At 39.8% G+C, this 15657-nt stretch overlaps 1 protein-coding gene across 3 annotated transcripts in view; it reads left to right on the plus strand.

The window, feature by feature from the left end:
* SNX30 (sorting nexin family member 30) overlaps positions 1–15657 on the plus strand; it is a 137380-nt gene that overhangs the window by 88176 nt on the left and 33547 nt on the right. For all 3 annotated transcript variants that reach the window (XM_007534759.3, XM_016193271.2, XM_060199963.1), the window contains exons 4-6: positions 4502–4660; positions 11517–11712; positions 12585–12784. In XM_007534759.3, coding sequence (XP_007534821.1) covers positions 4502–4660; positions 11517–11712; positions 12585–12784 — 555 coding nt within the window. The remainder of the gene's footprint in view (positions 1–4501; positions 4661–11516; positions 11713–12584; positions 12785–15657) is intronic.

Below are 15657 nucleotides of genomic sequence, written 5' to 3' on the forward strand. Positions count from 1 at the left end.
TGTCCAGCTGAGGGAAACTAATTTTGAAATTATTGGAATTATTCCTTAAAATAGAACCCTAACAAAAGATTCTTAGTTTGCAAAATTGGCAACCAGAAAAAAAATTTTTTACTTAGATTTATAGAATTACTGTGAAGACAGTATAGTGAGTTCTCATATATCCCATACCAAGATTTATTTATAATTAACATTTTACATTTGTCACAATAAATGAACCAGAATTCCTTTTTTTAAATACCTAATGTTCTTAGTCAGGAACCCATCTGGAATTCCACATTACATTTATTTGTTCTCTTAGGCATTTTGCTGGCTATAATAATTTTTCAGGCTTTCTTTTATGATGACTTTGACAGTTGTGAGGACTGCTAGAGACAAATTTTGTAGAATGTCCCTTAATAGAGATATGGCTAATGTTTTTTTATCATAATTAAACTGGAATAAGGTATTTTCTGGGGAAAAACCACAAAGGTAAAGTGCCATTCTCATGACACCATATCAAGGGTACCAACAATTTTCATCACTGTTGAGGTTAGCCTTCATCACCTCACCTATTTTTGTTTTTGTTATCCACTTCTTTTTCTCCCCTTTTTCATATTGTACTCTTTAGAAGGAAGTTGCTGTTTATGCATAGTCCACATTGTGCAAGTGTGTTCCCCTTCCAGGCAACTAATTTATTTGGAGTTTGGCACTTCAGGATAAAGGCTTCAGTGACATCTGCTGGTGAAGATTAGTAACACAGTAGATGGTGAAACCAAAACTGAAATAGTATAAATGTCTCCAGAATGGGTAAGGTGGATTCAGTCTATGTGTGGTCTTCTGTGGTCTGGGTAAAAACAGTGAGTAGGGAAGTGCCTTAGAAGCAGATGGAAACTTTTTTTTTTTTTTTTTTTTTTTTTTTTTTTACCAGAGTACTGTTCAGCTCTGGTTTATGGGGCTGCAGGGGACTTTGGAGCCTGAGGCATTAGAGTCTCTTTGCATAACCATTATGCTATCTACCCCTACCCGAAGCATATTTTTTTCATAAATTTCTGGTGTGTATCTTGGATGGAGAGAGATTTAATACAGGAGAGCATCTCTGAATTAAATGTGAAAGGATGGTGATGTGTGGCCTTAACTGCACCCGGTGTGCCACCACCAAGCTCCTTTTTATTTTTTATTTAATTGAATTAATTAATTGGATAACAGCTAACAGCTATGTTTAGAGAGATATGAGTATTTATGATCCTTCAGATTAGGAGCATGGAGATAAAGTTTCCACTTTACTTGGGCTTCACTGGAGACATATGAAGGTGCAGGCAAATAGCCAGCTAGACTGTAGTGCTGGGAGGCAGCTGAGTTCTCTCATTTGCCTTCCTCTCTTGAGACCTGCCCTGTTTCCAGTTCCTCTGGCAGCTTCCGGGGTTCTGCTGGGGAAACCCAGCACTACTTCCTAAGACAACCTTTCCTCTCCCTAAGTAGAATCACAAGATGATTGATACTGATAGACTTTTCTCTCAATGCAGTCTTTTCTATTTTGTGTCTTTGACGAATTCTGTTCAGTTAATAGTACCTTTATATTTACTGCTGCTGCAACAGGTTTTTCTCAATTTTATATTGATTTGTTTCCCTGGACATTTAAAAGCAGAAATGTATTGTCATGTTCTTAAAAACTCCTTTTTTTTTTTCTTTTTTAAGAACTTATTTTATGACAGAGAGAGAGAAAGAGAGAAAGAGATAGCAGAACAGTGGCATATACAGTGCCTGGGATTGAACCTGGGCTTTCAAGCATGTAAGTCTAAGACTATCCACTGATACACATTCCCAGATGCAAAGTTTTAAAGTTCTACATTATTTTATTTGTGTCATGTATGTTTTAGCTACTCCTTAGTTCTAAATAATTAGCAAGTAATGATTATATTACCATTATATAATCAGTAATCACAGAAGACTCATCATGTTTTGTACATATAGAAAGAGGTATAAAGGGCTGGGTGGTGGTACTGGATTAAAAGCACATAGTACAAAACACAGGGACCTGTGCAAGGATCCCAGTTGGAGCCCCTGGCTCCCCACCTGCAGTGGTGGTGGTGGGGAATCACTTCACAAATCGTGAAGCAAGTCTGAAGGTATCTTTCTCCCTCCTCTCCCCTCTTAATTTCTCTCTGTTCTATCCAATAACAATGGAAAAAATGGCCGCAGGGAGCAGTGGATTCATAGTGTAGGCACTGAGCCCCAGTGATAACCCTGGAGGGAAAGAGAGAGAGAGAGAGAGAGAGAGAGAGAGGAAGGAAAGAAGAAAGAAAGAAAAAGAAAGAAAGAAAGAGAGGGAAAGAAAGAAGTACAGTTCTCAAATTACTATAGTAATCTTTAATGTGAAGTTGAGACTGTTTCAAGAATTAAAATCAATTTTGTGGGACAGACAGTGGTGCATCTGGTTGAGAGCACATATTATATAATATGTATGGACTTGGGTTCAGGCCCCCAGTTGTCATCTACAGGGGGAAAGCATTGTAAGCAGTACTGTAGCTGTCTCTGGCTCTCTCCCTCTCTTCCTCCCTAACCCTCTCAATTTCTCTTTGTCTCTATTCAGTAAATAAAACAGTAAAGAAAATTAAAAGGAATCAATTGGGTGGGGCCGGATGGTGACACACTGGTTAAGCGCATACATTACAGTGCACAAGGACCTAGGTTCAAACTCCTGGTCCCTACTTGTAGGGAGAAAGCTTCATAAGTGGTGAAGCAGGGCTGCAGGTGTCTCTGTGTCTCTCTTCCTCTATATCTCTCCCACCCCTCTCAACTTCTGTCTGTATCCAATAATATATAAATAAAATGATTAAAAAAAGGAAATCAATTGGGTTATTTACCCCCAAATTCTTTACCTAGTGATTCCTCAAAATTAACCATAGTTTTTCCTTTGTATTTGAATAACAATGCTGTAATTCTGTAGCTTTAAAAATCTTTTTTCGGGCCAGGTGGTGGCACACTTGGTTGAGTGCAAGTGTTGCAATGCGCAAGGATCCAGGTTCAAGCCCCCGGTCCCCACCTGCAGGGGGTAAGCTTTGCGAGTGGTGAAGCAGGGCTGCAGGTGTCTTTCTGTCTCTTTCCCTTTCTGTCTCTCCCTTCCACTCAGTTTCTGACGGTCTATATCCAATAAATAAAGATAATAAAAATTTTTTTTTTAATTTTTCTTAAAGCTTTTGTTTTCCATGTTTTGCTGATATAAGGACAGACCCCTTAATGAAAAATTCTTAGAACTAAACTCTTAAAACTAAAAAGTTTTAGCTGTGTGTATTTTTATCTTATAATGGTAATTTACCTTTAATTAATTAATTAATTAATTGATAGAACAGAGAGAAATTGAGAGAAAAGAGGGAGGGAGGGAGGAAGGAAAGAGAGAGAGAAAGAGAGAGAGGGAGACCTGTATTACTTCTTCACCGCTAGTGAAACTTGCCAGTTGGAGGTGGGGACTGGGGTTTTCACCTTTATCTTTATTGTCTAATAATTGACCCACCAAAGAGTTTTCATTTTGGCATAGTTTTTGGCTTAAAAGTTGGTTGGTGCCCCACCAATGTGTCCTGGAGCTCTGCTTCCCCAGAGCCCCAACCTACTAGGGAAAAAGAGAGGCAGGCTGGGAATATGGATCGACCAGTCAACACCCATTTTCAATGGGGAAGCAATTACAGAAGCCAGACCTTCAGCCTTCTGCATCCCACAATGACCGTGGGTCCATACTCCCAGAGGGATAAAGAATAGGAAAGCTATCGGGAGGGATGGGATACAGAGATCTGGTGGTGGGAATTGTGTGGATATGCTTTTAGCCTCCCCAGAATATATATATTAATGTAGTTGAACTCTGATTGAACTTTCAAGTACTTGGCTGTTTAACCCCCTACTCTATATTCTTTTACCATCCCTCCCTTACCCTCCATCTGGTTCCTTGTCCCACTGTTCCCAGCATTTTTTTTCTTTTTAAATTTCTGAGGAGGGATGAGAGATAGAAAAAAGAAGAGACAGTATGACATGATTTTGTAGTTTATGTAACTTTCCTCAGTGCCAGTCATGGTTCTCCCAGGTGGTGCTGGAGACTTGAATCTGGGTCTTTACACATATTAAAGTGTACACTTTCCAAGTGAGCTAGCTCCTGTCCCTGCTCTTTATTTATTTATATTTATTTATTTAGTTTAGTGGAGATTTTTTTTATTTCTTCCTTCCTTTGCTTTTCTTTTTTTCCTTTCTTTCTCCTCTTCTTCTTTCTTTCTTTCTTTCTTTCTTTCTTTCTTTCTTTCTTTCTTTCTTTCTTTCCTAGAGCACTGGTTTATGGTTGCAGGGAAAGGATTGAAATTAGGTCTTCAGAGTTTCAGGCATGAGAGTTTTTTTGCATAAACATTATTTTATCTCCCTCTTTCCTACCTGCTCAATTCAGAAATTTCTGTTTTAATAGATAGGAATTATTTGCTAGTCCATTGTTTTTTCTTTGTACTGTCTTAATCAATTACTATTTATTTTCTTCATGTCTTCATAGCCGCTACCTGAGAAGTTTGTGGTGAAAGGTGTAGTGGATCGTTTTTCAGAAGAATTTGTAGAAACCAGAAGAAAAGCTTTGGATAAATTCCTAAAAAGAATTACAGATCACCCTGTGCTCTCTTTCAATGAACACCTCAGTGTCTTCCTTACTGCTAAGGTAAGGGCAAGCTTTTTAAAATATTCCTCCCCCAAATTAGAATTATTAAAGCTCCTTCTTCAAGAATAACAACAAAAACAGTTGTGATCTCTCACAGGCCCTTGTAATGCAAGCTCTCTCTCTTTTTTTGGTGCCTCTTTACATTAGCATATGGCTTCTGTGTTAGAATTACTGGGAAACACACTCTAGGGTGCAGCAACACATTACGCTTTAATTTTTCTTACTTGCTAAATGCAGGGGTAAGCATGTTCTTGGACACTTGTTGGCAGTGTGACAAGGTGAGGCCATTCTGATCAGCAGTGGACACACAAAGGAAAGGATGTCTTTTGAGGGTTTGGCAGAACCTTCAAAACTTACAAGAAGCCAGTGAGTGTTGACTTACATACTTAATTTACAGATGAGGAAACTGAAGTTCAGGGAGTTTGCACTAGCTTAAGTGACATTCTGAAGACTATGGTAGTTATCAGCGAGAATGGGGAGGGGGAGTAAAAGCTGAGCAGGTCAATATCCATGCTCAGCAGAGAAGCAATTACAGAAGCCAGACCTTTCCTCCTGCTGCACCCCATAAAGAATTCTGGTTCATACTCCTCAGGGATAAAGAATAGGGAACCTTCCAATGGAGAGGATGGGTGGTAGGAATTATATGTAATTGTACCCCTCTTGTCCTACAATCTTATTAAATCATTATTAAATCACTAAAAAAAAAAAAAACAAAAACCCAGATGGGTAGGTGGTATTGTTGCATGGGAACTTTGGTGGTGAGTTGTGTAATTGCTTATACTCAGGTGTGAAACTACCCTGACGATCTTGTAATATTGTAAACCAGTGTTAAATCAGTAAAACTAACAACAACAACAAAATTAAAGCCAGGTCTTTGTGGTACTTAACGCCATACTCTTAGTCTGTATCAGACTGCTTGATCTAGAGTAAGCTAGCATTACTGTAGCCAAGTGCCAGGTAGGTATTTTCTGAGCATTTGCTACAGAAGCATTTGGGTCCTCCACAGCTGATTTTATGTATTCAGGCTCAAGTTGGTCATTCACTGACTACTCTCAGTACTTCCCTCTTGGCAGAAATTGCCAGAAAACCATAAGTGCTTCATTCCAATTGTCTGCAGAAACAGAATCATATGCTTGAAAGCTCATGCCAGCTTCCTTCCAGCTCCATCTGTTTAGTTTCATCTATCATATTCCCACATTCACATCCTAGGTAACTTGCTTCATATTGGCAAAGGTACTGAGACCCAGCTATTTTGCAGTTTTCTTTTTTGAAATGACAAAATTGAGAAATATTTACAGATAATGGCAATTGATGTAAAAGATTATGCCTAGTGAAATAAGAGGTGAACGACAACTACAGGATGGTTTCAATAATGTGTGGAATAAAGATAATTAAAGCGTAAGAACTGAAAAAAAAATTAACACAACTGTCTCTCATTCTTTGTGAGAACTATGGTGGTTATAGGTGGGGAGGACCACAGACCTTTGGTGGTAGGTGTGGTGTGAAACTGTACTCCTGAAATATTATAATCAAATCACCAATTTAGAAAAGAAAGAAAGGAAAAAAGAAAGAAAGAAAGAAAGAAAGAAAGAAAGAGAGAGAGAGAGAAAAAAAGAAAGAGAAAAGGGGGTGAAGTAGGGGAGGACATTTTAAAGAAGCCAATCTCCAGATAATGGCTTCCCACATGGCAAAGTCCTCTAGCATTTGATTTATTTTTTAACTTCAGTTGGCATTTAGCCTCATCAATGACATTCTCATTCATCTTCTCTTTTTCCCTAGGGCCCTTTTCCTCCATAGGTCAAAACTTGTTCTCTTTAAAATAAGCATATCTTTGGGAGTCGGGTGGTAGCCCAGCAGGTTAATTGCAAGTGGCAGGAAGCGCAAGGACCAGTGTAAGGATCCAGGTTCGCGCCCCTGGCTTCCCACCTGCAGGGAAGTCACTTCACAGGCGGTGAAGCAGGTCTACAGGTGTCTCTCTTTCTCTCCCCCTCTCTGTCTTCCCTTCCTCTCTCCATTTCTCTCTGTCCTATCTAACAATGGCAACATCAATAATAACTACAATAATAAAAAACAAGGGCAACAAAAGAGAAAACAAATAAATATAAAAACAAAAGACTTAAAAATAAATAAGCGTATCTCACTTCATAGGCGGTAAAGCAGGTCTGCAGGTGTCTTTCTCTCCCCCTCTCTGTCTTCCCCTCCTCTCTCCATTTCTTTCTGTCCTAGCCAACAGCGACAATATCAATAACAACAACAATAATAACTACAATAAAACAATGAGGGCAACAAAAGGGAATAAAAAATAAATAAAAATAAGCATATCTTGGTGAACTGTTCTTTCAGCTTATATACAAAGTAAAATTCATTCTGTTTTCCAGAAATATGACTTACTTCTCAGTTTATAGGTGCACAGTGTGGGCAGTGTCAAGCTGGGGGGAGGGACCAGATGGTGGCACACTTGGTTAAGCGCACATAGTACTAAGCCATAAGGACCAGCGCAAGGAGCCAGGTATGAGCCCCTGGCACCCCACCTGCAAGGAGGATGCTTCACAAGTAGCGAAGTAGGTCTGCAGGTTTCTTTCTCTCTCCCTCTCTTCCCCCCCCTCAATTTCTCTCTGTTCTAGCAAATAAAAAAGTGGGAGGGGGAAGTTCTCTGGGAGTGGTGAATTCATAGTGCTGGCATCATCGATAACCTTGGAGGTAAAAAAAAAAAAAGAATCCGGGCATTAGAAACCCCAGTGAAAAGTAATGGGTTCAAGCTCCAGGTCACCACGTGTAGAGGGGAAGCTTCCCAAACAGTAGAGTTGTGCTTTGAGAAATCCCTGTCCACCCCACCCCACCCCCTCGCTCCTTTTCCCCTGTTTCTCTGTCTCAATAAGACAAAGAAAAAAACAACAAAAACAGCCACCAGGAGCTGTAGAGTCATTGTATATAGGTCCTAGCAATAATCCTGGTAGAGAAAAAAAAGTCTCTGTGAAAAATAAGTAGGAAAGTGTGTATAAATAGTGACATCTATTTATAGACCAAGCTTTATGAAGTTATTAGAAAAATTCCTTCAGTGTATTAATTAAAATACAAATTTGGATGAATTGAGTATAGATGAATTGACTTCAGATAGAATGAATTCTAGCCCTAGTTCAAGTTTACTTTGTAAGTTAAATGTATTAGTCTCATCTTCTCTTTTTTCTTTGTGATTATATAGTACACATAACATATTACCCACTTAAGATTGTACAGTTCAGTAGTGTTAAGTGTGTTAACATTGCTGAACAACTAGTTGCCATAACCTTTTCATTGGGCAAAACTGAAACTCTGAACCTATTAACTACCCATCTTTCTTCCTCCATCTTCTAAAAATGTTTAAATATATTTTTGTTTATTTATTTATTGGCTAGAGACAGAAATTGAGGGAAAGGGAGTGACACACAGACAGATAAACAGACACTTGCAGCACTGCTTCACCACTTGTGAAACTTCTCTCATACCGATTGGGATGAGGGGCTTGAACCTGAATCCTTGTGCATTATAATGTGTACCACCTACCCCTTATTCCCCCATCTTTTAAATCTCCTCAAACAACTTGTTCTTAGATGACCCACTTACATGTTCTGCCATAGCAAATTAAGAAGATTTTCTTTTCCTTGTGATAATGTGAATTTATCACAGACTAGCACCGTCTAAGAAGAAGCCAATAATGCTTGTAAAGGTCACTCAATGTCAGTTAAGTTCAGACTTATATTTTCATCTTTGGTAAAATGGATGCCACTAAATAACTTTATTCAACATACTAATTAACTGGACTAACTGGAAAGATCTCACTCAAAGTTATACTTAAGGGAACTGGGAGATACCTCGCACAACAGAGCACACACTTTACCATCCACAGGGACCTAGCTTTGATCCCTAGGCTACCACACCAGAGCATCATGTGTAGGAACAGTGAAGCAGTACTGTAGTGTCTCTCCTCCCTACATTTCTCTCCTTTTTTTGCTTATTATCCTTTATCTGGGAAGAAAAAAAAAGCTTATTGAAAGCAGTAGAATTATATAATCACAGAGTCCCAATGAAGTTCTAGTGGCAAAAAGGGAGGTGGGGGAGCTCTACTCAAAGTAGACTGTGTATTAGATCTAGTCCTGCTTCATAGATATAGATATAGATAGATATAGATATAGATATAGATATAGATATAGATAGATATAGATATATGTCTATGGAAGCAAATCCAGGAACTGCACAACTCCAGTTTTGGCCTTGTGAAAACATAGTGCTTATAAGGATATTTCTCTCTCTTCTTTCCTCTTTCTTTCTCTCCCTCCCTCTCTAACCACCCCACCCCCAGAGTACTGCAAAACTGGTTTATGGACTTGAGAGCCTCAGACATGAGTCCTTTGTATAAACATTATGCTATTTCCCCTTCCCCAATGCTATTTCCCCTTCCACAGAGATATTTCTTTGTCTAGGTTGTAAGTGGTTAGAAGGGAAGATGAAATCTTTTGAACATTCTCTCAGGCAACATCACTTTGAAAGGACAGAGAAAAGGTGTGGGATGACAGAGGAACTTACTGTTTTTTTAGGATACGTGATCCTTAAGCATATTTTATAGTCCAAAGAATTAGAAATTAAAGATAATGACAGAAGGATTAGTAAGTCAAAAGCTATGGTTAGAGAGAGGTTTGGATAGAGAAGGGTATAATCAAGCAAAAGTAAAGATCATGTCTGAAGAGAGAGAGAGAGAAAGAGAGAGAGAGAGAGAGAGAGAGAAAGAAAGAAGGAGGAGGAGGAGGAGGAAACTAAATCTGGAGGAGTTGATTAACATTCTATTCTTGTTGAGGTTGGATATAAGGAACAGACAGCTTCATCTTCTGTAGAGTTTTTTTTTTTCAACTGAGTCTCATATCTGCACAGTTGCACTGCGTCTGAAGTACTCACATCCACCCACCCCCTTTTTTTTAGTTTTAGATAGAATGAAAGGGAGAGAAGACAAAGATATCACAGCGTTGCTCTCCTGTTCATGGAGCTTCCCTTGGTGCTGTATATGATGCTCCTGGTGTTTCCAGGGGTTCTGATTGAAGTCCTAGTATATGGTAAAATGTGATCTTGTAAAGTCGTTCTTGAAAATACTGCTTTTAAAGTAAACGTCATGAGGGGGGTTGTTGGGGTAGGGTGTCACTGGGCTTCACTGCTTTAGGTCAACTTTTTCAGATAGTAAGAGAGAAAGATACCACAGCACCAAAGCCTCTCAGTGTAGTGGGAATCAGGATAAAACCTGGATCATGCCCATGGCAAAGAAAACACTCTATTCAAATGAGCTATCTTGCTGGCCCTGAAATTACTGTAAATTCCCTTGGAGTATAACAATAAGAAGAAATGTGTTTTACCTGGCAGGTTTATAATGCTTATAAGGTTTAAAACTTAGCTTATAAAACATAGCTCAATATATTCCCCACTTAGACTGTAACCAAGAAATTCAGGTGAAATGTTTTGTTTCAGGCGTCTGTCCTTAGCCTGAGTATTACTGCTTTTTTCTTGTACTGTTCCCCATTTTCTGCCTTCTACTGTGGACTGTCCTTGTGTGGCTTTGCTTAGAAGATAAACGAAGTACGGGAGTCGGGCTGTAGCACAGCGGGTTAAGCGCAGGTGGCGCAAAACACAAGGACCGGCATAAGGATCCCGGTTCGAACCCCGGCTCCCCACCTGCAGGGGAGTCGCTTCACAGGCGGTGAAGCAGGTCTGCAGGTGTCTATCTTTCTCTCCCCCTCTCTGTCTTCCCCTCCTCTCTCCGTTTCTCTCTGTCCTATCCAACAATGACGACAACAACAATAATAACTACAACAATAAAACAACAAGGGCAACAAAAGGGAATAAATAAATAAAATAAAATAAAAATAAAAAAAAATAAAAAAAAAAGATAAACGAAGTACTAGAATGAATTGTAACTCTTCAGTTTTACTCCTGAAGACAACTTAGGATTTTTTGTATATCAACATGGCATTGTTTGGTAAGAGGTTTTAAAAAATATTATTGGGGGCTGGTAACCCAGTGGGTTAAGCACACTTGGCGCAAAGCGCAAGGACCGGCTTAAGGATCCTGGTTTGAGCCCCCAGCTCCCTACCTGCAGGGGGCATCCACTTCACAAGTGGTGAAACCAGTCTGCAGATGTCTTATCTTTCTTTCCCCCCCTCTGTCTTTCCCTCCTCTCTTGATTTCTCTCTGTCTTATCTAACAGCAGCAATAACAGTAACAACAACAATAAGGACAACAAGGGCAATTAGAATAGTAAAAATGGCCTTTAGGAGCAGTGGATTCATAGTGTAGGCTCCGAGCCCCAGTGATATCCCTGGAGGCAAAAAAAAAAAAAAAAAAAAAAAAGATCATCTTGGAAATAGTGTGTGTTTAAAGGAAAAACCTGCTTAGAAAGGTAGGAGACCAGCTCTGCTGACAGAAACAGTAGTGTGAGGATGGTGTGGTCCAGCAAGGAGAAGATATGGTGATGTTTATGGTTAGCTCCTCTAACTTAGCTCCTTGTCTCTTCTTCAGTCCTCCAGACCCATAAGAAACAGGCTGGGTGGTGGTGCACCTGGTTGAGCACACATGTTACAATGCACAGGACCTTGGTTTGAGCCCCCGATCTCCACCTGCAAGGGGAAGGCTTTGCGAGTGGTGAAGCAGTGTTGCAGGTGCCTCTATGTCTTTCTCCCTGTCTACCTCCCCCTCCCTGCTCGATTTTTGACTGTCTATCCAACGAATAAAGATAATTTAAAAAAATTAAAGAAAGAAACTACCTGAAGGAGCCAGCTTACTTAGTCCTGTGAGTAATTGAGCCCTCTGAATTTATTTGTTCATGTGTCATCCTTAGGACCTGAATGTCTACAAAAAGCAGGGAATGGCGTTGCTGACTAGAGTGGGCGAGTCAGTCAAGCATGTCACCGGAGGTTACAAGCTGAGGAGTCGACCTCTTGAGTTTGCAGCTATCGGTGAATACTTAGATACATTTGCACTCAAACTGGGGACCATTGATCGAATAGCCCAGCGGATCATCAAAGAAGAAATAGGTGAGCTCTTTGTCGAATCTTGCTCAAACCTAGGGGACATACTTTCAGAAATGGAATTCATGTGATTCATGTGTGCCAATAATCTGAATTAAACTACAAAAATTATATTTTAAAGGAGGGCATACTCAGGGACTAGACATAACCAAATTAAACAAACTCTTGGATTCTAATCTAAGAATTGAAGTTACCAGAGGGGTAGCATGTAGAAAGAAGAAAGGGTGAAGGAAGTCTAGTGGACTGTGATGGAGATATGTTGGTACTTTGGTGTTTCATGTGTTATAGGTGACACATGCATTTAAAGAGAAATGAAACTGGACTCCTAAAATATAGACAGTATTATAAACCAACATTATCTCATTAAAATCAAGACACTTGCAACATGTACGTAGATTAAAAAAAAAAGAAATGGGAGTCGGGCGGTAGCACAGAGGGTTAAGTGCAGGTGGCACAAAGCACAAGGACCAGTGAAAGGATCCCAGTTATAGCCCTCGGCTCCCCACCTGGGGAGGGGGGTCCGCTTCACAATTGGTGAAGCAGGTCTGCAGGTGTCTATCTTTCTTTACCCCTCTCTGTCTTCCCCGCCTCTCTCCATTTCTCTCTGTCCTATCCAACAACAATGACATCAGTAACAACAACAATAATAACTACAATAAAAAAACAAGGCAACAAAAGGGAATAAATAAATATTTTAAAGATAATTTAAAAAAAAGAAAGAAACTTCTGGCATAAAGAATAACAAAAGAAAATATGCTGAGTGAATCACCAGTGGAACACACCTAATGCAGATTTTGTCCTCTCTGGTAGTTATTGAATCAGTAGCTCCAGTGATTGCTACCCAGTTAGCTCTTAGCTGATTTTTCTTTGTCCTGTAGAGTACCTTGTAGAGCTGAGAGAATATGGGCCTGTGTACTCCACATGGAGCGCCTTAGAAGGGGAGCTAACTGAACCCCTGGAGGGAGTATCAGCTTGTATTGGCAACTGCTCTACAGCATTGGAAGAGCTGACAGATGACATGACAGAGGATTTTCTACCTGTGCTCAGGGAATATATTTTATACTCTGACTCCATGAAGGTAAGGTGGTTCACTGTACATGTGAGTACTTCTTCTGTTAATAGTCATTGTCAAAAGATCAGTTGACAACTGCTATTCATATGCAGTTCAGGCTTCCTTTTTCCTGGGTGAGCAGGGTCAGACATGGACATCCTGGACAACTAAGTAGGCCCTATGTGTTTTATTTATTTATTTATTTATTTATTCACTTCTATTATTGGATGGAGATAGAAATTGAGAGGGAGATAGAGAGGGAGAGACAGAGAGATACCTGAAGCACTGCTTCACCACTCATGAAGCTTTCCCTCTGTAGGTGGGGGCTTGAACTGCATCCTTGCACACTGTAATGTGTGCACTTAACTAGGTATGCCACCGCCTGGCTTTGGCCCCATATGTTTTAATGGGGGAAAAAATAGAAGAAATTATTATCACCTGGATACTCCAGGTGATATAACATCTACTAAATAAAAACAGGATGCCATGAAAGGAGATGTAAATAACCAGAGTGTTTAGAAGTTAAAAAATTATTACTGAGGTAAAACAGTAAAGTTGGAAAATTAAATGAAGGAAATCTTGGAAAGTAAAGCAAAGTAGTTTAAGGATGAACAGATAGTGTGCCAGACAGAGTACCTACATTGCCAGGCTTGATCTCTGGCACTACATGGAGGTTCTGTAGCAATGGAGGAAGCTCTTTTTCTCTCTATGTGTATCTTTCTCTTAATAAGAAAGCAGTCTCAAGTTGGTGAAAGCTCACATAAATGAAGCCCTAACCCCCCCCCAGTAATTGGAAAGTAGAACAAAAATGAAAAAATAAATAAATAAAATACTAACAATATGAAAAAAATAATTAGCAATGTGGAGGAAGAGAAGTGTGGTGATAAAGGCTTTGCACCTGACTGATAAAGAGTTCCTGGTGGAGAGAACAGATAAAAAAAATCAATGGAAAAAAGTTATAAAAATAGCTCACTTGGATGGTGTTTGCCATGTGCACACCTCAGGTTCAAGTTACACCCCAGCTGTATTGAAGGAAGCTTTGGTGCTGTGGTCTCTTTCACACTCTTTCTCTGCTTCTGTTTCTATCTAAAAAAGATTATGAAGGAAATAATACAAGAAAATGTTCCAAAGTTCAAGGACCCGAGTTTTCAGATTATAACAATGAGCTAGTTGTCCAGAAAAAGTGGAAGACCAACCCACAGAATATCATTGTGAAATATTAAAACCAAAAAATTAAAGTTTTTTAAAGAGCAAAGGAAAAGAAAGTAATTAGTATGAAAGAAATAAGAATCAAAATGATGTTGGTCTAGAAGCTGTGGATGTGAAAAGACACAAGTACCATGACAAAGAGATGATTTCTAACTTCAGATTCTGTGTGCAGAATGGGACTCAGACAGAGGATCTAGTGCTTTAATGCCCACACTAGAAACTGCCCCAATCTAGTTGGAAAGTGTTGCTTCAGGGTATTCCTACAATGGCTGTATTCTCTAGAAACAATCAGTCTTCCTGACCAACAGAAGATATATGACTTGGTGTTCAATATCTGGTCTCCAAAACCCTTTTCCCAAAGAAACTCTGTGCATGATTGTGTTTGGGAGAGATATAGAGTGTCCCTTCAGGAGGAAGCACATGAATCTTTAAAAGAAACCCCTTGGCCAACCTGGGGTAGTGAAAATGGAAGACCGTGGTGCTGTGAGAATATTCTACATCTTGAGAAGGGGAGTAAAAATAATGAATCAGCTCATTTTAAGTACTTTAAAAAAAACACCTTGTTATGAAACAATCTTGAACGTATCCAAAAGCAGAGAGAATAGTATGATAAACACCCGCCTGCCCACTTTCCTGTTTTATCCTGGGGAGCAGAGACCTCAGCCTAGCGAGGAAGAAACAAGACTACCTAGTTCCCCTCTTTCTGGGTTGAAAATATCTCTGTGGAGGTCTGGGCAAGAAGAGTGCCTTGATTGCAAAGCCAAGACAGTTGATGGTTGTCAAGAGTCTCTGTGGTCAGTACTAAAGACCCTGGAAGAAAAACATATGTCTTAAGTAACTCCACTGCCTTCTCAAAAATTTGCAAACATCTATTCTCTTGACCTGCAAAAGCATCAACATACATACAACCTTAAAAATTATACAGCAACGAAAAAATTCTTTGTTCATAAGTCAGTGTATCTTTGGTGTCAGGTAATCTGCTGAAAACATGTTTTAAACCCCTTAGGAGTTTGCAGCACTTATCAAATATATTTCTTTAGGTGATTAAAAAGACTTGTATGTTAACTCTCTTTTCAGCCACCAGGTTTCAGATGCTAGCATGATCCCGACCATACTTTTCTGGACAGAGGACCCCACCAGTGTGTCCTGGAGCTCCGCTTCCCCAGAGCCCCAACCTACTAGGGAAAGAGAGAGGCAGGCTGGGAGTATGGATCGACCAGTCAATGCCCTTATTCAGTGGGGAAGCAATTAAAGAAGCCAGACCTTCCACCTTCTGCATTCCACAATGACCTTGGGTCCATACTCCTGGAGGGATAAAGAATAGGAAAGCTATCAGGGGAGGGGATGGGATATGGAGAACTGATGACCTTGGGTCCATACTCCTGGAGGGATAAAGAATAGGAAAGCTATCAGGGGAGGGGATGGGATATGGAGAACTGGTGGTGGGAATTGTGTGCAGTTGTACCCCTCTTATCCTATGGTTTTGTTAATGTCTCCTTTTTTAAATAAAAAAATAAAATGTCCAGTGGGGAAGCAATTACAGAAGCCAGACCTTCCACCTTCTGCACCCCATAATGACCCTGGTTCCATATTCTCAGAGGGATAAAGAATAGAAAAGCTATCAGGGGAGGGAATGGGATACAGAGTTCTGGTGGTAGGAATTGTGTGAAATTGTACCCCTCTTATCCTAT

The sequence above is a fragment of the Erinaceus europaeus genome, chromosome 10, assembly GCF_950295315.1.
Source record: "Erinaceus europaeus chromosome 10, mEriEur2.1, whole genome shotgun sequence".
NCBI lineage: Eukaryota > Metazoa > Chordata > Mammalia > Eulipotyphla > Erinaceidae > Erinaceus > Erinaceus europaeus.